This window comes from Rhipicephalus sanguineus, chromosome 5, assembly GCF_013339695.2.
Source record: "Rhipicephalus sanguineus isolate Rsan-2018 chromosome 5, BIME_Rsan_1.4, whole genome shotgun sequence".
NCBI classification, from domain to species: domain Eukaryota; kingdom Metazoa; phylum Arthropoda; class Arachnida; order Ixodida; family Ixodidae; genus Rhipicephalus; species Rhipicephalus sanguineus.
In genome coordinates this window covers 73,949,725-73,974,192 of record NC_051180.1, presented here as the reverse complement: position 1 = coordinate 73,974,192, position 24,468 = coordinate 73,949,725, and the positions used below count along the sequence as shown (strand labels likewise).

General features: G+C 47.0%; 1 protein-coding gene across 2 annotated transcripts in view; it reads left to right on the top strand.

Moving 5' to 3' along the window:
- Positions 1 to 23,962, top strand: part of LOC119393785 (cell adhesion molecule-related/down-regulated by oncogenes) — a 55,939-nt gene extending 31,977 nt beyond the window's left edge. Inside the window, exons 12-17 of one of the 2 annotated variants that reach the window (XM_037660942.2) lie at positions 9,009 to 9,184; positions 9,547 to 9,766; positions 11,920 to 12,108; positions 12,410 to 12,516; positions 15,977 to 16,066; positions 23,798 to 23,962. In XM_037660942.2, the coding sequence (XP_037516870.1) occupies positions 9,009 to 9,184; positions 9,547 to 9,766; positions 11,920 to 12,108; positions 12,410 to 12,516; positions 15,977 to 16,066; positions 23,798 to 23,815 (800 nt within the window). In that variant the 3' untranslated portion in view covers positions 23,816 to 23,962. The remainder of the gene's footprint in view (positions 1 to 9,008; positions 9,185 to 9,546; positions 9,767 to 11,919; positions 12,109 to 12,409; positions 12,517 to 15,976; positions 16,067 to 23,797) is intronic. The other variant, XM_037660941.2, reaches the window with a different exon arrangement.
- The last annotated feature ends 506 nt before the right edge of the window (positions 23,963 to 24,468 follow it).

Genomic DNA, 24,468 nt, shown 5'->3' with positions numbered 1-24,468 from the left:
TTCTCTCAGTCACGTGTGGCACATACCTGCATACCAGAGTTCATGCTATACGGGAATGTGCCACTAGTGATACGGAGCCTCAACCAACACAGTAACCGCGAACACACTCATTGACACGCAAGGAAAGTGAAAATAACAGTAATTGTTGGCGTTTTATGTCCCTGAACCACGATATGATGATGAGAGGCGCCGTAGCGAAGGGCTGCGGAATTTTAACCATCTGGTATTCTTTAACGTGCACCGAGATCGCACAGTACACGGGCATCTAGCATTTTGCCTCCATCGAATTGCAAACGCCGCGACCGGGATCGAACCGGCGACCTTCGGGTCACCAGCCGAGCACCGTAACCGCTACGCCACCGCGGCGGACGCAAGGAAAGTGAGGAAGCTGAAGACAGAACACCCCTGGAAGACGCTCAACTACCATGCACTCATCACGTCGTCCGCAACATTGACCATGTCGATTACGCGAAAACCGGGGTCAAGGCTTCCTACAATAAGTCTGTCGAGAGAACCAGGCGTCTCATCATTACGGGTAACTTCAACATTGATTTATGAAAACCCAAGAACGCCTGGTCTTTATACTGTGTCACAGACGGCTTGAATGTGGACAGGGCATCAAAAGACCTCACTGCCACGTCCAGGACAGGAGGCGTCATAGATCATTTCATCGTAAGAGGCATCCAGGATTTCCATCAGCTGTGCTATACCTTGCACTTCACTACACTTAGACCCCTCGTAGCTGCGATCACGAACGGATCCGATTAACAAGTCCGGTCCAGCTGCTGGTGCTCACTGATCACGGTGATGATGACCTTGTTGAAGAACTGTCAAGAACCCCTTCTACACATACACAAGGGTTCGTGAAACCTGCGTGCGTTCTCCGTCATAACGGACAAGTATAAGCATAACAACTGTAATGCAACTGTAATAACTGCAACGGTGACTGTAACGTACGTGCAGTGCGCCTGCGCATGCCACTCGGCTGTGTCTATGTCCAGGGGAAATTTCCTGAATGAAGCTTCGTTGCGAGTAACGCCTGTCCTGTGCATTTGTGTTTCTTCTTTGTGCTCTTCGTATTCGCGTTATGCAGTATTGAAGAATATAAGCACTATGTATCAGCTTACGACGTCTAGTGCTGGTAACACCAATGTTGCTCTTGTCATCGTTACGCAACTGTAAACAACTCGTTATATAATACATATGCGACTCTTCAGCATATGAGTGTGTGTATACCACCTCCACATTTCTCTAGCGTCATTCCGTAACGTTTCGCTCAATATGAAAAATTACGCCACAGTCACCATCCCGCGCATGCTTCGCATAACATTGATTCCCACGGTACGTGGGATCTGCCGAATTATTTCTAGAAAAGCACACTTTGAATAAGTTACTTATAGTTCATAAACTTGGCTTGCAGGCTCTGTTACTGTACCATGCCACGGAAAAAGGAGTTCCCTGGCGCTCGAAAGCGCCATTTGGCAACGGAGAAAAAAAAAACACCTCAGCGACACCTTAGGAAAACTGCCTAAGCTTTCTAGCTATTTTACCAGTGACAATAAGAGCTCGGCCAGTAATCCGTCGGCCAGTGAGACCAGAGAAGGTGACCAGAGAAGGTGAGACCGTGCGCTCAGCGAAACTGTTTGTTCCGAAGCCGGCGCAAGCGAGGCGCTCTCTTCAATGGCTTTAAAGCCAACAGCCCCAACGAGCATGGTCGGGGAACCAACTTCATCGCACACTGCGATGAAGCCCAGTTCTCCATGGACGAGCAGCCCGACTGAGACAGATCAGCCATTGCCTGATGAGCGTCCTTGCATGTCTATGGATCCCGCGGACTGGTTTCCTCTGCGCGTAGCCACTGTCAACGTTTGGGTGGCACAAACCCAGGATGTCTGTGAAAATGCTAGAAACATGCAGGGTGATTACTCTCGCTCGAAGCGGTACTTTCAGCCAAATGACGCGGCACCGGAGGGCTACCACCGCCACTTCAAGCAAGAAATGTTCTAGGCTCACCGCATCAACGGCGAAGCAGTCTTGTGCGAATGGCTGCTGCACAGCCCTTCCAAATGATCTGTATATTGCTTTCCTTGTACTCTGATGTCAGCAAGAAAGGACCAATTTTCGGAACCAGATGGGTTCAGTTCATGGAACAAGGCATATGCAAAGTTATAGACACACGAGGAAAATGAGTGTCATAGACAATGCGTGCTTGACCTGTGCAAGCGACGTTCTCTTAGAACGTCGGTCATTCGATCCTTTAAAGAGCGGTGATGCGGTGATGTCGATGTCAGAGGGATGTTAGCACATTAATGGCAGTCGCGTGTGTGTACACTGACATGGTATAAATGTGCCTTCCTCACAGAAATAAAGATCAGTTGTAAGTCAGCGCCTGTCGTCGTCTGTCTCCCTTTTGTGTTCGTCCAAACATTCGCGCTGTTTTTCCCTCCTTTGAAGAGCACTGCTCTGAACGGGAAACTTACTGGAGAAATGTTCTTCGCCGCGTAGTTGCAGTGGTAATGTTCCTTGCAGAACGAGGGCTCTCTCTCGGAGGATCCAATGATTTACTCGGGTCTCCTCAAAATGGCAAGTTCCTTGGGTGTCTTGAACTGATCGCCATGTTTGATCCTTTCCTTGCCGCCCATATAAAGAACTTTGGGAACATTGGACGTGGAAAAACATCCTACCTCTCCTCTCAACCATTGTGGAAGAGGTTGTAGAAGCCCTCGGAGCTGAAGTCCAAAAAAAAATCACTTGCGCGGTTGCGAGTGCCAAGTACTTCTCTCTTTCAGTTGATTCTACACCTGATTCGAGTCACAAGGATCAACTTAGAGTGGTCGTTCGCAACGTTGCTAACGATGAGCCTGAAGAACATTTTCTCGGATTTTTGCCCATAACCAGTCACAAAGGGGAAGATCTCGCGAAGAGAACGCTCGACCTCTTAGAAAATCTTGAAGTTAACTTCCAAGACTGTCGTGGCCAGTCATACGACAATGCGAGCAATATGGCTGGGAAATACTCTGGCAAGGAAGAAACAAACACGGTGCTTGGACTGCACTTCTAAGTGTCATATGCATTCCTTCTTTTCGTCTAAACTTCTCGCACAGTTTAGTCTTCTTTCAGTATGATCCAACGAACCAGACAAATCTTAATGCTGTCCATGTGTCTTCGTCTTCTGATATAGTTAATTATTACAATGACAATCTCTCCACGTGCTCCGCAAGAAAGAAAACGCCCAGGTGATATTAAACACTCCGGGGAGGCTTAGAATAAATATATGGCTTGTGTTCTTTGCAGCTAAATCTAAAAATCGTCAAGTCTCAAGCATGACCAGGTGACAAAGCGGGAAAGAAAGGGGGCGGGGCGAGGCGGGAGGGGCCCCCCTTATTTTTTTTGAACCGGGCCCTCCGCACTGTTAATCCGGCCCTGGCTATCGGATTTACTATTTTGCTCTCGCGGTGAAACTGACTCTTTTTTTCTAACGTGGGATGGTTTTCGATGTTGTGCGTTCGTGGAGAGCAAATAGTTCGGTTGGGCAACATGATAGCAAAGGCGTTGCATTGCTCTGGGCAACGCGCGAGGATTTGACAACAACCCGCAGCAGCAGAACAAGCGCAATTCCACAGTGCATTAAACCCGCATTTGTTTCGTCTTTACATGTGACACTCTGGCAAGGCATCTAACTGTGATTGCTGCATCTCAGGCTCAACAAAATTGATTTTTTTTTCACGCAAAAAATTAAAAAAAAAGTTTTTTCATTTGCCATATTAGTCGAGCATTCTTGTGGCCTTTTCAGTTTAAGATTAATCCTTCAGTAACTATGCCTTGCATGAAAGGTCGAATTTCAGTTTAAAGGGGCACTGACACAAAAATTTTGGCCTCGCGTTTTTTTGCTGCAATGTGTTGCTGGGGGCCTGTTAGTCATAACACGGCACATCGTTTGCTGCAGCGCGCGACAGATAATTAATTACAGGCTCCTCATTATCGACCAGTGTCAGTTTCGGTTTCAAAAACGACAAGCCTCCGGGTGCAACTATCACCACCTAGCGGCTGCAGCGCTCGATCACGTCAGCACACAGAAGTGTGACGCACTTCCGCGCTGTTCGCGTCGTCTCCTCGCATTCGCACGCTTGCCGCACGTGCTGCGCGATGACGTCGCCATCATCGTCCTCGTTGTCGTCGTTCTCCTCATCGTCGTCTGTTGGCGACGATTTTCTTGAGACACCAACAGCGCAGCTACGGTCCCTAGAATATACTGGCTAGTCTGCCGTCTCCGCTCTCCGCCGCGGCCTCTCGGGGATGCCTGCGGCGGTGGCGCTGCGCGCAATCGGAGTTCCTTGAGCAGACGCCCCGCCCGCGACTCTCGCTTACGGGTGGGCTGGCGGAGCCGTTTACAACCGCGCTCTCGCGTTTGCTTACCTTTTCACGTCGAAGGCCTGCGGTGTTTGCTTTTATTACAGAACGTGACTTTGAGTACAAATAAGTAAGGAATACCTTAGCGCTAGTTAATGTTGCAGAAGAGCACGAAGTCTGGCGTCACACAAGTTTCCCAGTGATGACCACCATCCCTTACATCCGTCGTGCTTATCACTTCACGAGACAGAATTGAAAGTATCAGAATTTTTAGTCTTTATTGGTTCCTGACATGGGCTTCGTCAGCGTCATTTAATTGCATCTTCTCAACTTTAGCTGCTTCATTTTTTGCCGCTTTACTTCTCTTTCGCTGTTCAATGATTTCGTGAAGAAGCGGAATCTAAGTAAAATGTAGAACTTCATGAGGCTTTTTGTGATGAAATTTGAATGTTGTTCACAACCCAGATGAGGCAAATCTGTTTTTTTCAAGAAAGCGCTGAAATCCACAATGCTCTTTTCATGCAGCTTACATCACGCTGAAATAAGTGGTAGAACTATTTTCAAGTTTTGCAATAGCTGCTTTGAGAGGTCCGGAGGGGTATATCAGGCCTCCGTTATCAAAGTGCGTTGTTGTGAATGGGAAGGCCTGATCACTCCCCGTAGCTGTGTTTCTGTCTGCTGTGAGACATGTTGCGCAAGTGTCGCACTGTGTCTTCTTTAGTGTCTTACGCGCCACATAACCAGTAATGTAGTAAGTCAGCATATCGTGGTTTTTTTTTTCCACGTTTGCACTGTGGTCTGTGCCTGACGCTAGCGCAGTCTCCGCGCCACTGAAGTCTCCACCATCAATGAGGCTGTCAACGACGTCAATTGTGGCAAGCGTGTGTGACTTTGTCATTCCCAGATAAAAGAGAGCTGATTACTTGCGGCGAACAGTTCCCCGACTTCGGTAGTCTTGCGAGGTTATAAAATGCAAGGGCATTTATAGTAATCAAAAACTGAGCAGCAGTGGGATGATCATTTGTGCCAGAAGACTGCCGAACAATTCCAAATATATTTTCCAGCTTGTCCTTAAATTTGAGGTCATGAAATATCTAAAACCAGCAGACCTGAGGAATTCGAGCAGCTGCACTGTGCTCTCAATTGTGACACGGAGCCCTTCTGCTGTGCTCGATGAAAGGAAACCGCCAATTGTGTTAGTGGCATGTGTCTCCCATTCTTTTAAATAACCCAGAAATTCTTTCAGAAATGCACAGTTAGGCGAATTTGGGTAGAGGGCTTTTTGTGGCGTTCGGGAGGTCATTATTCTAATTAACCTGTTCATATTTTTAATAAAGCTTTGAGTTGGCTCCACGCGGCCACAAGCTTTCTCGACCTTGTCGGAATACAAAAATAACCCCCTAATAACCCCCTAATGACATTGTACAGGGACGAATCCTCGTCGCTTGTTGGAGGGATACTTTAGGCTCTTTTTCGGTGATCTAAAGCGTATAAAAAATAGTATTTCTATTTTTATACTTTCATGATGTCTGCTCGCTACCCGCTTGCGAAAGGGAGACCTATACCAAAGAACAACCTAAACGTGAATAGCCGAAAGGCGAAAAGCAGCGCGACTCTGTCATGTGTGTTCTCGATTTTGAATGCCTTGTATTACGATGCGAGAGAACGGTCAGCTATCCCTATACCTCAAAAAAAAGCAAAAAGAAATAAGCAGCGCGAAACATGTGCGGTGGGCGAGAAGTCGACGAACTGACATTGAACGACACATCTGGTTGAGTATTTCTTGTGCCGCGAATGTGTCATTCCGGCATGCAACAGTGTCATTAAAGAACGAAGCTATATATTTTCAGTGGAGGAGCCAAAAACCAAATACAACGCACATTATGAAAGCCAACACCCCTTTCATTTTACAATTTCGAACCTTGTGACAAGATACTCGTGGAAAAGATCCCATATGTCTGTTCTTCGGCGGGTACACATGGTTCTGATGTGCCAAGCTGCTGCTGTAAATGTTTCAGCCCGTTGGAGGCGCAACTTATTTGTGGTGTCATAGCTATATAGTCTCCTGGCTACCGCCAACCTGGACCGCAGCAAGGACAACAATAAAGTTTTGTCTATATATATATATATATATATATATATATATATATTGTAGGATGGTAAATAGATCTAATAATACTTTGAGCGAAATCGTATGAACCTTGCTTATCGTTGAAAAAAAAATCTTCTCCAACATTACAATGCCTGTAATTAATATACTCACCCATTCGGAGAACTGCATTGCGTTTATTCTCTCCGTAACACATCGAGAACCAACCTTTATGATTACGAGACTTAGCACACTAAATATATCTGAAGTAACGTTTTTACTCTCAGAATTGTTTGCTTATTAAAAACTGATCTTAGAAATGTTTGGTACCTTCGTAAGGACAATTTAACAGCATATATATTATGATGGCAGTCTTGTGATAACAGTAACTCCTTAAGAAAAAATATTTAAGGTCAATTTTTCGCCCTGTGGTTTTGCTTCGAGTAACTGCGCGCTCTTAAATGAGTGTCTGGATCCACCACTGATCTTAGTGTGATCACGGCAGTGTCCAGACAAGAGACGACGTTGAATGCAATGTTTGGTCGGTTCAAGACGTTCCAGTCTCTGCCCACACAAACAGAACGAAAACGTGGAGTTCATGCGGGAGCGCAAAATAAACGGCAAGGCGCAATACTCCACCAATTCCTCCTGCGCGACATGCACCGTGCAGGCGCTCCGATGGATCGCAGCGCCACCTACGCAAGCATCCGCGGCGCGGACGCGGCCTTGCATGGGGACGGCGCGGAGACGGCAGACTAGCCAGTATATTCTAGGGACCGTAGCGCAGCAGCGAGCGCGTCAAAACAAAAATGGCGGCTACGACGTCATCACAACTTGTACCGGCTACAACGGTTACGTAGGGGAAGTAGGGGGGTCACCTCGGGTCACCTCCGAGGGTGTCAATGCAATAGGTGCGCCCTATAATGCTGGATCGCGCACGCGAACTTCAATATTAATATGAAATACCTTCCAAGCTTTATTCGCTGTCGATATTTCGCAGATGGTACACGCACGTACGCGGAAATCGATCCAGCAGGCTATCTCGGCCGCGAAATTTTGTGTCAGTACCCCTTTAACGAAGTTTCGATATAACGAAGTGAGTTGCCGCTTTTACCAACTTCGCTATATTGAGGTTTATCTGTTCTATGTACTATTCAAATGGGATTAAGTCGTTTTCATTTTTTAAAATGCGTATTAGAGAGTGACATATCACTGAGCGATATGGTCTCTACCCATCTTGACAGAAAACAAAGTTCTGTTTCACTCAGGGAATTTCAGCAAAAACACTCAGGGAAAACCTGGAAAACTCAGGGAATTTAGAAATGTCAACTCGGTAGACACCCTGATGAATTACCTTCTCTTATTCATGAATGAAAGGAGGGAATTTTTTTCAAGGGGCTTGTTTCTATGTTCAATTATGTTAGCTTATCATTGATTCCACCATCATTCGTTCATTCTACAATCACCGTTAATTCTGCCAAGTAACATTGGGATCCTGCTTAGTTCGAAACAAACTTAGACAAAGGACAAGAAGAGAAAATTAAACAGTTTGTTCCAAAGTACAGCCCCATGTCTACGAAATTCATAGCGATCCTGCTATGTCAGTTGTCTGCATCAACTTCTGCTTCATGTTGCTAGGCTATGGAGCCATAAGAACTTTGAACAGTGTTTGCTTCTTGGCACAGCTAAACCTTGTAAATATCACACAGTCTTAACATGTGGTCCTATTGCTTGTTATATCACTATTGCCTCTGCAATCTTCTGTTGGCCTGAGACTAAAAACTAGGTAGCAAAATAAAAGATGCAAGACGGAAGCTCGGCAGAGCCAGTTTCCAGCCCCTGCCTAACTCTTTTTTTTTTTTCATTGGAAATTAGATTGTTTAGGGAACAGTTGAGCAAGCTTAACTGCACTTCACAGTTTATCAAAATATGGCCGAAAATGTTGCATCAAAATGATCATTGGTGTGTAGCTTTAGCATTGCCATTGCTTTTGTGTGTTGTTGCCTATCATGCTTAATGCAAGAAAGCAAGAATATTGCACAGGTTTTATGCATTGTTACTTCAGGTATTTGCAAGCCATCATATTTCTGTGATTAGAATTCTGCAAGAAAGCAGGCTTTATGCATTTTCAAGAGGGAGGATCGCTGATCAGTATTATAAATTTAAAGTCGATTGGAAGTGCAGAGAAAACTTATTCATACGCACTGCGAGCCACCACAAATGTGTAAATGGGGCACTGGTTGTGTGCAACGGAGCAGCTCTGTTCTCTCATGTCAGAATTACACGGTATTCTTTGAATGAATGAATGAATTAATTAATTAATTAATTAACAGTTCTAACATCCAAAAATTGCGCGGGCTATTACAGATGTCGTAGCAAAGGGTTCCGGATTAATTTCGACAATGTGAAGGTTTTTAAATATGTGAAAGCGAAGAATGACACAATTTGCATTTTGCATTTTGCACCCATCGGAAGTAGCCACCATTTCCAGGAATCAAACCCGCAACCTCTTGCTGTTGATTCTGTGAGCTCTATTATTGAGGCTGCTTCTATTTATCCAAAATTGCAGGAGGAAGGTACAGGTTTCGCATTGTGGCCGTTTACTCCAACAATGATAACAAGAATGGGCCAAACTCGATCAAGTTTCTACTGCACAAAGACCCTCCAAAGAGGAAACCCATGCAGGGGCCCATTATTCGCCGTGTCAAGGCTGAAAGCTCAACTGCAATCACTTTGTCCTGGGAGGTAAGTGGCTACTTTTTTTTTTCTTACTCGTCCGAGAAACATCTTCAGTTCATCTTCTAGTTCTTGTGCTCCTTACGACAGCCAAGTTATTTTGCAAGATATCTGACTCGTAGAGCTAACACTTTTCTGCTCAGTTCGGTCTATTATACAGAAAGGGAAGCAAGGAGCTAAAAACTGTGTGCTTTAATCGATACTCTTACTCCTGTTGCCGTTTTAACGTGTTGCATCAAAGCTTTAACAGTCAATTAAAATTTTGTGCATGAAAAACTCTATAGTTGTGAATCTTTTGGTATTCCTTTGGCCTCAGCTGTCTTGGGTTCCCATCATGCCAACCATGAAGTTATGTCCTATCCTTTCTGCAGTACTCAGACCTGGATGCCGTGGACGTGGAAGGCTTTTACATCTACTACAGGCTGACACAGAGTGCTGGTGATTACCTAAAGATCACTGTGGCTGGTTCCAACACGCGCTCATACACCGTCAGTTACCTCCTGCCTGACACTTCCTATGACATCAAGATGCAGTGCTTCAATGTGGCTGGTGCCAGCGAATTTTCCAACATATGCACCCATAAAACACTTGGTAAGATATATTTCTGGTGTGCTCTAAGCATTTCTCTAATTTCTGTGGATTTATATTGTGTTGTATTTAGGGGTCTTTAACCACTTGACTTCCGTGCTCTCCACGGCCGTTCCTGCCTGGTATTCCGCAATAGTTTCGTGCCCGCAGGCGGCATAGGTCGGTGTATATAAATTGCAATAAAGTCAGCAAAAAACAAATCTTGATTTATTATGCTCACAATGCTTCACTGCATCATTTCTTGCATGTTCAGTGACTGCATAAACACTTGTGGGCTCAGAATGTCCACTGAACACACAATCTTCTCTTCATCACTTCCACTTTCATCATTTTGGTACTCACCATCATCTAACAGAACATCGTCATCATAACAGATGTCACTTTCGGCGTCACTGTCAAGCACAAGTTTAAGAATTGCTTCTCCCGTCAAACCACGTTTCTTGTGGGACTCCACGTTTCAAACAAGACGGGAATGGGAACACAAACTCTTCGAAATAAAATTAAAAAACACGCACAGAAGCAGCTTCAATAGCGGACAACTATGTCCATCTAGCGGAAAGAATATCAAGCGAAAGGCAAACACCAAATAATGTGCTGTCATCTATGAAACATTGTCAAAAACAAACATTTTCTAAGCGGCCGGCCGGCCGGCGGTTTGCCAGTCAAAGCGCTTTTTGCCTCTGCCGTGGCCCACGGCGGATCACTCGCCGTGGATGCCAATGGTTTAAATAGCATAATTTTAATATAGACTACCAAATATACTATTGCTTCTAAATGAAGTCACATTGTAATGTTGCATGGGGTCAGCTCGGCTTTAGAAAAACAGAAGGCTTATTTACACAATAATGTGTAGTGATGCTGCTCTCAACTGGAATTCCACTTGTGAGCAGTGGCAGATCTAAGTGGGTTACAGTCTTAAACATTTATGCAATGTTACCTTTTATTAAAAATTTTTTGCAGCACTTTCGTTTTGGTTTCTGTTACAGCTGACATGTTTATATGCCCATTAGTGGGGCATGTCATAGAGCTAGCAACCTTAAATGACTTCAGGGGATTCAGCTATCTGTATGGAAGTTATCTATACACAAATAAGTTTAAATTAATACTCTGCCAATCTAAACTGATGTGTTTCCTTTAACTTGCACTGCTGTTGCCTTAAAGGGACACTAAAGAGAAACAATGAATTGGTTTAGATCGATAAATTGTGCTCTGAGAACTCTAATGTAGTTAATTTTGCCGTCATGCGTTTATTAATACAGGAGAAAATCAAGTTCAAAGTTTCCTTTTTAAACTTCGCGCCAAAATCTCCCTGCGTGACGTCACGGATGTCAAAGTGTATTTATCATATTTTGGCACCATTGGCTCTACAAGATTACCCCAAACTTGGTATATTAGGTCTATGGCCCCCTAAGAGGGCAATGTACTTCATTTTTACCGATTAGGAACTACGTAGCCCCCAGCAGGCGCCGTCAAAACATGTGACGTCACGGCGAATGGTGCGGAAACTTCAAGGTCGCGTCGCCACCCACATTTTGTTTTTGCGCGTTTTCTCGCTTACTAAGCGTCTTCTCGCAGCAAGCGTGGTGTTTTTGGTATCGTGAAAGGGTACTCTACTAATATGCGAAAAATCGTTTTGCTTTTTAATGTCCCTTTAATGGAGCACTGACATAACAAATGTGACATTTCTTTGCATAAGCAAAGGTCCAAACCTGCGTAACACTAGAAATTATCCTGGCAAGCACCACAGTGCCCCGAATAATAGAGTTATGATACTTGTTTCTGCAGAGTACTTTTGGATTCAGTGCCCATCTCATGAAAGTATGATGCAGCTGCAATGGAAGGAGGTTAGCAAAGGTGACCGATAATCATCAGAGCAGCAAAATCGCAACCAGCATTCGAAATGTGGACTTTAGGATGAGCTGCTTTCTGTCGGCCACACCCGCTTTAAAACATGGATCCTGCCTGCAGTTCTCACTGTGAGCATACTCGAGAACAAGTGCACCACATGTCTCAGTTTTGCTGCTCCGGTCATTGGTCACTTGTGCTAATCTTTTTCATTGCAGCCGTACATTAAGTCTCCCCGTTCCTTTGATTGCTGACTGGCTTTTCGCACTCCTTCATTCTGTCGGGTCTTGAAAACTACCTGCACTTTTCAGCACTGCCCTCTATGGGAGAAAAAAAGGTGACTCCTGTGCCGGACCTGCTGGAGTCCTCAGGGTCCGGAGACAAAGACCTACTGTACATTGTCCTCGGTGCAATCGCTGGTGTGCTGGTGCTTGTGGTAGCAGTGTTTGTTGTCCTGTTCATCCTGCGACACAGGCACAAGAGGCAAACATGCGAACAGGGTTAGTGAACTCTTTCATGGCACATCACTGTAACAACAGCTCAAAATACCGTTGGAGCTCACACTGTAGTGCAGAGGCAAAAGCCTCAGATAACTGGGCAACATGCTAACACAGAGGGTCGGGTAATCATTCTGAGACCTCTGGTCTCATAGAACTTTTACATTTTGCATTGTTCCTTTCTCTACTTAACTAACTTACTCAGACTGTCAGATTTCGCTAATAGGTGAAGAAAGTCCAAATAAGATGAAAGGGAATCTCGTGTCTCATTTTACTTAGCAGTACCAATATCTTTTTGTTTTAGGTGCAAGTGATCATAACAGCAATTTGCAACAGAATGGCCATATAGCGAATGGAGATTATTTCACTACACAAAGTAGAATCACCATCAATCCCCTGGATTCGATTGAGGTAAGTCCATGTGCAAAACGGGAGAATGCATTGGTTTCTTTTTTTTTCTCCTCTCTCAGACTATAACACCACCTACTTAGTGGGTGTTAAGATTATATTAGCTTAATGCTGATTGTTCCATCATAGATGATAGCATCAACATTTCCCATCTGTATTTTAGGTGTATGTCTTTAAGCAATGTGCTGGTTCATTTTGCAGTGGAAAAGCTACTGTTTGATTGCCCCTAGGAATAGGGCATGCTGTTCACTCATTTCGTGATCAGGAGTGTTTTGTTGTTGTCTTGTTTGGTGCCTTGCTCAGTGCTGATACTTACCCCACTGATGCAAAAGTACATTGAATTTTATGAGGTGAACTCTAAAACTGCATTCTTGATAAGCCAAATGACGCAGAACTCTTGTTTAGTATGTCACACAAGTACAATATGCTGCTTTTAACGTAAGCATCTGATATCCCTAACAGATTTCTGTAGATCCTTTGTTTGCTTTAAATGAAATGCTGTACTTTTACTGTACTACTGTCTGAAACAAGATCTAACAATATGTGTGACATTCTATGCAAAAGCATGGAATTTTGACAAAATAAGGGGGGGGGACCAATAGGTGGAAAAAGATGTTTATTTTGCACAGACTGCATGTGAAGTATGAAAATGTTCTTGGAACAACAATACTGCCATAGCAATATCCCTAGCATTTGCCTGAAGTTCGCTGTAGTTCTTAATATGAAAGAATAGTTATCAGCTTGTCTGTGAGCAGGATATTTGGTATTCTGGATTTAAATTTTGATCTCTGAATCATTGTGGTTAAAATTTGTTGTTAGTGTCTTTAAAGAGGAAAGCAAAATTTTTGGCTGGTAGCCCAATGTTCTGGATTTTGCTGATAACTTTTACTAGCAGTAACGCAGGCAGTGGTCTTGTTCTGGACCCAAACTTTTCAGTCATACACAGACATACCAACCCTAAGTATACCTCAACATTGTTTCAATATATCAAAAGCTTTATTTAACACCATCAAGCTTGCAGCACATGGGCGTTGTTCTCTGGCTTTCATTCCAGTAGACATTATCCTTTAGTGATTGCATTTTGACTTGAGGTTTTGAAAGGGAAGAAATTGAGTTCAAACCAATTTTAGAAAAGTAATTTGAGGTTTTAAAATTGGGTATTATAAAATTTGCCTTGATTACAAAGGCTTACAAAGTACATACCAAGTTGTATTGCGTAAAAGCTCACATAATTTAAAAACAAAGGAATGATTACCTTATGTAGAACCAGTGGTGTGTTCCTTCCCATTGAATTTCCTAGCTGGCAGCACTTTACGTTCCTAATTAAAGGGGCCCTGCAACACTTTTCCAAGTAATCATCGAACGGCTTCATTAAAGGAGCTTACTGCCTCACAAATCAACTGCAGCAAAAATTTTTAGAATCCGTCAAGCACGAGCGGAGTTACAGAGATTTGTTGCATGCTTTAAAGGGGTACTGACACAAACTTTCGCAGCTGAGATAGCCTGCGGGATCGATTCCCGTGAACATGCGTGTATCATCTGCAAAATATGAACAGCGAATATGGCTTGGAAGGTATTTTAAATGAATTTTCAAGTTTGCGTGAGCGATCGACAACCTCGTGCTACTGACACCCTCAAAGGTGACCATCGGTGACCCCCCTACTTCCCTCACATGACCACGCTGCAACAAGTTATGATGACATCATAGCCGTCCTTTTCTTTTTTTTCTTTTTTTGCCATGTTCGCTTCAGCAGCCTACTTCTCGGCGGCTGCTCGCGAGTCCGTGGCCACGGCACACGCGTTGAAAGTGTTATGTTTGGCGACACTGCCTTCCCGCGCAGTACGTGCGGCTAGCGAGGGAATGCGAGCTGACGACGCAAACCGCACGGAAGTGGGTCACAGTTCTGTGTTCTGACGTGATCGAGCGCTGCACCCGCTAGATGGTGATAGTCGCACCCGGAGGCTTGTCATTCTTGAAGCCGAAACTGACACTGTTCGGTAATGAGGAGCCTGTAATTAATTATCTGTCGCACACTGCAGCAAACAATGGTTCCGTGTTATGACTAACAGGCCCCCAGCAACACATTACAGAAAAAAAAAAAAGGCGAGGCCAAAATTTTTGTGTCAGTACCCCTTAAGCTGTATTCACATGACGGACCAAATCATGAATTGAGTTTGCGGATTGCATGCTATGTCACCATACAGCACTCATTCCCGCGGTCCTGCTTTGGTCTATGCGGAGCGTTTTGTGAAAGACGGAAGCCCGAATCACAGTTGGGATCCTCGAGGAGAAATCCCAAAATTCTCCCATGTAGCGTGACTTCTCCCCTCTTGTGTGAATTCTGGCTGCGGAGTGATCCAAATCACGTCACTTGTCACGTGACTGTTTCATCCGTGATCACGTTCGTCGTGTGAAGGCAGCTTTAACTGTTTTCCTCTCTCTGGCATCATCTGTCAAGAGGAGAGCAAGCGATTTCTAGCCGATTTTGAGAATTAATTCTAAATTCCAGGCTGCGTGCTGTACTCTGATATTTGGCTCAAATGTTCTCAGGAGCCTTGACTACCAATCGGCAGTGTTTCCTAACCATGCTGAAAAGTGTTTCAGGGCCCCTTTAATGAAGAAATATAGCTATTTTGCCAGCTTTACTTAAAGGGACACTAAAGAGAAACAATGAATTGGTTTAGATTGATAAAGTGTGCTCGGAGAACTCTTGTGTAGTTTATTTCACCACCATAGGTTTATAATTAGAGGAGAAAACCAAGTTCAAAGTTTCATTTTTAAATTTCGCGGCGAACTTTGTCATTCGTGACGTAAAAGACTTCAAAGAGCATTTTGGCGCCACTGGCTCAACGAAATTTCCACAAACTCGTTATGTCAAGTCTCTGGCCCCCTCAGAGGACAATGTACTTCGATTTAACCGATTAGGAACTACGTAGGCCCAAGCAGGCGCCGTCAAAAATATGTGATGTCACGGCAAATGGTGCGGGAATGCCAAGGTGGCGTCGCCACCTGTATTTTCTTTTTGCGCGTTTTCTCACTTATTAAGCATCTTCACGCAGAAAGCGTGGTGTTTTTGGTATCGTGGAACACTACTTTACTAATGCGAAAAAGATCGTTTCGCTCTTTAGTGTCCCTTTAATTGCGTAGTAGCTGAGGTTATTTGAAAGCTAGAGGTAATGTAGAGAGAGACCAGCGAGCTGTCCTTGAAGTATATCTACAATATTCTGGTTGTTTGGTTGGTTATTAGGTGTTCTTTTTAATGTTAATTCATTTTACATTTGCTCTAATAAAAAAAAAGAAAGTTCGAGCTGGGATAGACAAGTGGTTTCATGCAAAGCCAACCAAACTATGCATGCTGTTTGTAAGAACGACATATAACACTAATCATATGATGTAACACATTTGCCACATGTCACTGCAGTGTATGGTGTTTCACTGCCTTGATGTGTTTTTCTGTTTCAGCTTTCAGAGCTGTCCAGGGAGAAGTATGCAGCTGCCATAGTGACACAGATCTCAAACGGTCACAGGATCAGTCCAATGGATTTGAGTAAGGTCATTGGAATTCACTTGTGTTTGGTTGTGCCTGTGATCAGCCTCTGTGCAATCTCTTGTGGATGGTGCATGTGTCCGTGCATCAGAGCTTGCACAGAGCACGGGAGGGTACATAACACAATTGCAACCATCTTGAATGGACCAATCATATATAATAATATACATGCATTCATTTTCTTTTTTAATATACTTGCATCTGAAAAGAAATCACCTCAATGCTAATATTGAGGTGACTTAGTTTTTCTGGGGGGGGTGGGGAGCACCAAATATATTGCTACGTGGCGCCACAGATAACTCGAAACTCGATAGGGAAGAAGACGATGTCTGAGCTCTCGTGCAGACTGGGTTCCATCTTGTATGCCTGCCTGTTTTATTGATAGTAAACATATTTCTCAGACGCCTTTTCCCCGTAACATTTTGGTGGAGAGTGCGGGTCCTCCCAGAATCAACATCCACGACGATTCTACGCAGCGGACGTTCCTTGGCTGCTTCTACGATGGCTGATCACGACGAGAACGAGGATTCGTCGGTGCCTTCCCCAAGCGTGCCTCGTCCAACCGCGCAGCGTCCGACAGCGTCGCATCCAGCCGTCACGAACCGCACCGTCGTGCTGACGACGCCACATGACCCAGGCACCTTTTCCAGCAACGACGACAAGGATGTCGAAAAATGGCTTCAGCTATACGAACGGGTGAGCGCACTATACAACTGGGACCCGACGCTCATGTTGGCCAACATTCTATTTTATCTTGAGGGCACGGCCAAAGTCTGGTTTTCCAACCACGAGGAAGAAATCACGAGTTGGGATATTTGCAAACACAAACTCATCGACCTCTTTGGCAAGCCCATTGGACGTCGTCGTTCGGCGCAGAAAGAACTCGCGTGCCGACTGCAGTCCTGCACCGAGTCATACGTGACATACATTCAGGATGTGCTCGCCCTCTGCCGCACGGTTGACGACAAAATGCCGGAATCCGAAAAGGTCGCGCACATCCTCAAAGGAATCGCGGATGATGCCTTCACTCTCCTCGTGTTTCGCAACTCTTCGACAGTGGACAACGTCATCAACGAATGCCGACGCTTTGAAGAAGCGAAAAGTCGTCGTATTACTCCCCAATTTTCGCGTCTTCCCAACACGGCTGCCACATTTACCTGCGAAGACGCCCGTCTCCCTTCCGCCGCTGCTACTTCCGACAATATTGTGCGCATCGTCCGCCGTGAAATCGAGGCAGCATCTCCTATTGTTGATCATGCCCGTGCCACTGACGATTCTCGTGCAACGATTTCTTTAATACAGACCGTTGTGCGCCAGGAACTGGCCAACGCCGGACTACAGACGCTCTGCCCAGTTAACCGACCCGACCAATTACCTAGTGTACCGATATGTCCCGCGGTCCGTACAACCGTCCACGTTACCGGAACTCGGCTGAATGGCGAACCTCCGATGACATATCTGCTTCTGCTGCGGACGAGTCGGCCACATTTCTCGTCATTGTCGTAATTCCTGGAATTGGCAGCCATGGCCGCACTACGCCAACACCCGGCGCCCACCTAATGGTTCCCGCATGCCAATACACGTTGACCACGACAATGCTTCGCTACCCATGCCCGCTCGACCAAACCGCTCGCCGTCGCCATCCGGACGCCTGCCCCGCTCACCTAACCGTCGCCACTCTCCCTCTCCCTCCTACCTCCACCAGTCCTCGGAAAACTAACGGGCGCAGCTCCTAGAGGTGAGCCTGCCTTGACGACTCGATCCGAAATTCCTCTGCCCACGCTACCCGGACACAAGAACTTGATCAACGTAAATGTAGACGGCACACCTGCAATAGCACTCATTGACACTGGCGCTCACATATCAGTAATGAACCCTAGTCTTCGTGCTCGGCTAAAGAAAGTGCTTACGCCTGCTCCTATCACTGTTGTCCGAGTAGCCGATGGAGCAACGTCAGCTGTCACTGGGATGTGTGCCGCCCGTGTCACTGTGGCTGGATGTCATACTTCTGTTCTGTTTTACGTCCTAGACCACTGCCCACATGACATCATTCTGGGATTAGATTTTCTGTCGGAGCATTCCGCCCTAATTGACTGTTCTGCTGGTGTTGTTCAACTCGCTCTACCACACGCCGTTGACCCTCCTGCTCCTGCGCCGCCAAGGCTATGCTCCGTCGAGTACATTCGCCTATGCTGTCGAGCTGTGACGTATATGGACGTCTCTTCCGATCCGCCTGTGGCCGACGGAGATTATGTCGTGTCACCTAACGCTACCGTCCTCTCTTCGTTCAATGTAACGTTCCCGCACACGATTATCACTCTGAAGGACAACGTGGCACGTCTCCCTATTGTGAACTTTGGACTTTGCTCGCGAGTACTGCCCCGAGGAATATGCCTTGCAACACTTGCCCCGGCCAGCGACTACCACATTTCCGCCTTAACAGAGGATACACCGTCACCTGCCAGGCTTGAGTTGGGCACTACACGAGATGGCATAACGAAAATGATCGCATCCGATCTCGCTGCCGAGCAGGTGCACGCGCTTCGTGGCCTTCTTGCGTCGTATCAAGACATCTTTGATCTCCACGACCGACCGCTAGGCCAAACGACCGTCGTAAAGCATCGGATTAACACTGGGCCTATTCGATTTACCACTTCTGGCTACATCTGGCTACCCGCGGGCTGCCAGAGACAGCCAGAACGCATTCGTTTTTTCTCGGGTTGCTCCGCCCACCGCGCGCGCACTTCCGGTGGGCATTCGTTTTTCGCTCTCTGGCTGCATCTGGCGACCCGCGGGTCGCCAGAACTCGCCAGGACGATTTTGGTCTGGCGGCTCTCTGGCCGTTTTCTGGCTAGCAGACGCCAAAAGGGACGATGAACGCTCGCGACCATCTTTGCGTGGTCTCCGCGGAATGCAAAGGCTTCGGGTACGGTCCCGTACTTCGGGACCTTCGGCGGCTCTCGGCCAGTGCGACAAGAAGCGTCTTTTCGGCCGAAATCTTCAGTCGTTCTCGGAGGCCTTGAGGATAAAATGCCGAAGCTTCAAGCTCCTCAACCAGGGCTGCACAAGTAATTCTAGACAGTCGGGATAACGACGTTCTCAACATACAGCGGAACTCTATGCCGTTCTTCTCGTTGCAGTCTGCTTATCAGCAGACACACAACGAGATCTTCGACATTTTAATCCTCGCACACAACCGTTTGGTGACGCCTGCGGAGCTTGCGAGCGCGCAGCAAGGCCACCAGCCCAGCGATCGTAGCTAACAAAATTTGTACTAGCATGTTGGAGCAGACGACGCAGTTGTGAGCCGCCCAGCCGCGAGCCCAAAATTCGATTTTACTTCTCCCGGCCACTTTCTGGTTGCCAGAAGTTTTTAGGCCACGTGATATAACGTCATTTCCTGTCAGAACCGGAACCCGCTGGCTGGTTTCTGGCAGCCAGCGGGCTGCCAGAAAATGGAAAATCGAAGAGCCCCACTGGCGATGCAAATCCGGTACATCGGCGGCCCTATCGGATATCCCTCACCGAACGCCACATGATCCAGAAAGAAGTTGACAAGATGCTTGCTCGGAACATCATTGAGCCTTCTTCAAGCCCCTGGGCTTCGCCTGTCGTCCTCGTCAAAAAGAAAGATAACAGCTGGCGTTTCTGTGTCGACTACCGGAATCTTAACAAGGTAACGAAAAAAGACGTGTATCCCCTGCCACGGATAGATGACGCCCTTGACTGCCTTAGTGGAGCAAATTATTTTTCTTCCATCGACCTCCGTTCCGGCTACTGGCAGATAGCAGTTGATGACATGGACCGTGAAAAGACAGCGTTCATAACTCCCGACGGACTCTATCAGTTTAAAGTAATGCCGTTCGGGTTATGCAATGCCCCAGCTACATTCGAACGAATGGACGCTCTCCTTCACGGTTTTAAATGGTCAATCTGCTTGTGTTACCTTGATGACGTCATTGTCTTCTCACCGACTTTCGAAACCCACCTCGAGCGTCTCTCGACCATTCTTTCTGTTTTCCGCAAGGCAGGGCTTCAGTTAAACTCGTCGAAATGTCACTTCGGCCGCCGCCAACTCACTGTCCTCGGTCACATTGTTGATTCTTCTGGTGTTCGTCCCGACCCTGAGAAAATCAGCGCAGTCAAAGATTTTCCTCTGCCGACCTCCGCGAACGACGTTCGGAGCTTTCTGGGCCTCTGCTCCTACTTTCGCAGATTTGTGCGGAATTTCGCTCACGTCGCGCGCCCACTCACGGAACTACTGAAGAAAGATGTGACTTTTGTGTGGGGACCTGAACAAGCCAGCACATTCGCTGAACTGACCACCAGACTTACGACGCCACCGATTCTCGGCCACTTTGATATGTCCGCTCCAACCGAAGTGCGCACCGACGCAAGTGGCCATGGAATCGGAGCAGTTTTGGCACAAAGACAGCATGGCTGCGAGCGCGTCATCGCATACGCTAGCCGCCTCTTATCGCCAGCGGAACGAAATTACTCAATCACTGAACGCGGATGCCTTGCGCTCGTCTGGGCAGTAGGTAAATTTCGGCCATATTTGTATGGACGGCCATTCACAGTTGTAACTGACCATCACGCCTTATGCTGGCTGTCGTCCTTAAAAGATCCTAGTGGACGTCTCGGCCGGTGGGCTCTACGGCTACAAGAATATTCGTACACAGTCGTTTACAAATCGGGCCGCCACCATGAAGATGCCAACTGCTTGTCCCGTCATCCAGTCGACCCACCGGACGTTTCTGAGAGCGGCGAGTCTACTTGCGTGTTGGCACTGTCCGCCTTCGGCAACATCGGAGATGAGCAACGTTGTGATCCTCACTTGAGAGATATTATCCTTCGGCTGACTGGTCCCACAACTCCTCCGTCTCTCCGTATGTTCCTGCTCCGAGACCGCGTATTATATCGCTACAGCATGCATCCTGACGGACCTGAGCAGCTACTGGTCATACCCCAACATATGCGTCAGACTGTCCTCGCGCAGTTACATGACATCCCAATGGCTGGTCACTTGGGGGTCTCAAGAACTTATGACCGTGTTCGACGTCACTTCTTTTGGCCTGGTATGTACCGATCCGTCCACCGTTACGTCGCTTCTTGTAAATCCTGTCAGCACCGCAAAAAGCCCACAACCCTACCAGCGGGACGCCTTCAGCCCATTGAGATACCATCGGAACCATTTTATAGGGTAGGTCTTGACCTACTTGGACCTTTCCCTTTATCGGTCAGTGGGAACAAGTGGATAGCAGTCGCCACGGACTACACCACTCGGTATGCCATCACGCGGGCCCTTCCTACCAGTTTGTCACGTATCTCGGGAGCGCTTGCAACGCGGAATGGAATTGGGAGAGTGAGAGAGGCGGGAGACCGTGGCGTGACTGCAAACACACTTTATAAAACACAACACTGCAAACAAGAAGTTAACACCAAAACATTTACATCAAAAAGTAACGTTAGAAAAGGGGACGCTATAGCGCGCAATCACTAACAGATCGCAAAGCCTACAGGCTATGCTTAACTCCTACAGACTCCAAAGTCTGGCCACTATGGCGCCTCAGTCTCGCTACGCGAATCGAACGTTCTTACGGTTCGTGTTGCCCGTCGCCTCGATTCGATGCGAAGATCGACGCCCTGCCCAGTCGTCGCAGCTGCTGTCGACGTCTTGGGGTCGTCGTCGTCGATCCGCCGCGTCGCTAGTCTTCCTCGTCGCCGGTCCTCCGGCCCTTCGTCGAGAACATCTGTCTCGTCCAGTTAGGCCTAACTCCTGGCCTCCCCTTGGTGCCACCGGGTCGAACTGCCGACGTGGCTCTCCAGTGATTGTCGGTGGGTCGCCGTCGTCTTGCCAAGCTGTGGTAGTGCCGCAGGTGCCACGAGAACTGCGTGCTGAGGCTGCCGCAAGCCCAGGACGCCTCGCTCGGTAGACCCCGAGGTCGACGGCCACCCTCCCGGGGCATGCACAACGCTGCCTCCAGAACTCAGCCCTGCCGTTCCCGTCGCGGACGCGACGCTGGCTTCCACCACCTTGCTCCTCGACGACTCCACCGAACAATGCCTGCTCGTTCCTCTGGGGTTCCGCACCTCAGTTCGGGTCGCGTGGCACGCGCCTTTCGCCGGCCAATGGCTTGCGTCGACGTGGCGGGGGTGCACACCATCGGGTACTTTTCCATTCCCCGCACACCATCGACGCATTGCGCTGTCCGGCACGCGCCCCGTGCCCCTTTACTCATGACACAGTTGTGCAACCGACGTTGCCGACTTTCTCCTAGAAGATGTCATACTACATCACGGCGCCCCTCGACAACTACTTACCGATCGGGGTCGCTACTTCCTATCCCAGGTTATACAAGACATATTGCATTCTTGCGCTACAAGACACAAGTTCACAACAGCCTATCACCCTCAAACCAACGGGCTCACAGAATGGCTAAATCGAACTATCACAGAAATGCTCGCCATGTACGTTTCCCCCGACCATCGTGACTGGGACGCGGTCCTGCCATTTGTGACATTTGCCTATAATACTTCCCGGCATGATACTGCAGGTTTCTCGCCTGTTTTCCTCATGTATGGACGAGAACCCACGTTACCTTTTGACACGCTCCTTCCTACCGTTACCCACACATCGGACTACGCCCGCGATGTTATCTCTAGAGCTCTACAGGCACGTGAAATTGCTCGCCTGCGTCTTAGTGATTCGCAAGACTGCCAACGACTGCTCTACAATGCCCACCACCGCGATGTCAACTTCCAGCGTGGTGGCACGGTCCTTCTCAACACGCCATCACGGCGAGTTGGCCTGTGCGAAAAGCTGACTTCCCCATACTCAGGTCCGTACCGTGTCGTGCGCCAAGTTACCGACGTGACCTATGAAATTGAACCACTTCACAGCACCAGCGCGCGCTCGTGTTCTGACGTTGTCCACGTCTCTCGGCTGAAGCGATACCACTTGGACCAACCGAGCACCGAGACGGTGCCTTCGCCGCCGGGGGTGATGCTACGTGGCGCCACAGATAACTCAAAACTCGATAGGGAAGAAGACGATGTCTGAGCTCTCGTGCAGACTGGGTTCCATCTTGTATGCCTGCCTGTTTTATCGATAGTAAACATATTTCTCAGACGCCTTTTCCCCGTAACAATATCTTTAAAAAACGAATATACTCAGATTCAATGCACTGTTGGAATTGGTTTAATGGGCACAAAAGTAGGGGGTACACTTAGGTAGTTATAAATTAATCTCTTTATCATGTATGTATATAATTAAAAGCATGTACTTAGTCATGTAACTGCACTCCCTCTCTGCTTTTGGTATGCTTCAACGCATGACAAATGAGCTTCACCGCAATACATTGTGTATGTTTTGCTGCGTAGCATTACTGTACTGTGGTGGAAGTTATATTAGGAAGCCGGCCATTATGCAATATTCTTGCCAGTCAGTGAATAAAATGGAGATCAGTAAAAGGGGTAACATGCAACTCATTTGATGCATAGTGATCATGTGCATTTATGACAAAGGCAAGCCTTGTTCAGCGTGATTATTTGGTTATACTTGTGGTGGCAGTCATAGGAATTCCAACCTGAAACTTGTTCTAATTTTTCTACACTCAGAGTTTCTCTTCTGAAAATTTCACCCTGCATAATGATTGCTCTTTGAAGCTTGTGCCACTTTTTTCATAGGAAAAAGTGCTGATTGCATACTGATGAGTGCCTTTTGTATGTTCCAGGTGCCGAAGACATCATAGTGAAAGCAGAGGACGTTTAGGAGAATCTCATCTGTAATTTATAACACGAGAAGTTGGAGTGGAGCATTGCTATGCAATTCTTGATGGACATACTGCATTGTACAATGAATTTTATATACATGTTTATTAAATATTCATATCATTTGTCTTTCACTTTAGTAGTTCAGCTTAGAAATCTGCACAAGGATTGACGCATTTCTGACAAAAAAATCCAGAGTGATTTAAACCTCGAAGTGTTCTGATTTTTTGTTTCATCTAGGCATGCATGTTGCCATTCTAATGAGAAATGGCTTGGCATATGGCACCATAGGGCTGGAGTGTTTTGCAGTGTATGATACTGTTATGATCGGCCTGCCTGGCTTGGCGCCGCTTTGACGCACGAGACGTTGCGGCTAAGACTACCCTGATTTCTTCCGGGTCAGCTGTTCCAGAGATGCCCCAAGAGCGGCGACAACACGAAGGTCGTTCGTCTATTATTCTCAGGTTGTCTGCGCCCCTCGTAGAACCCTTTGGGCACGCCTGACCGACTGACAGATTAGGAAGAGTTGTTGGCCGTCGAGGCGGCTGGCTTTGTCGTCAAGGTGCCCCGGACAAAGGACCCAGCGTCTGGGAACCGTCTGCGGATGCTTTTCCCATGTTCTCCGTGGCGCCTT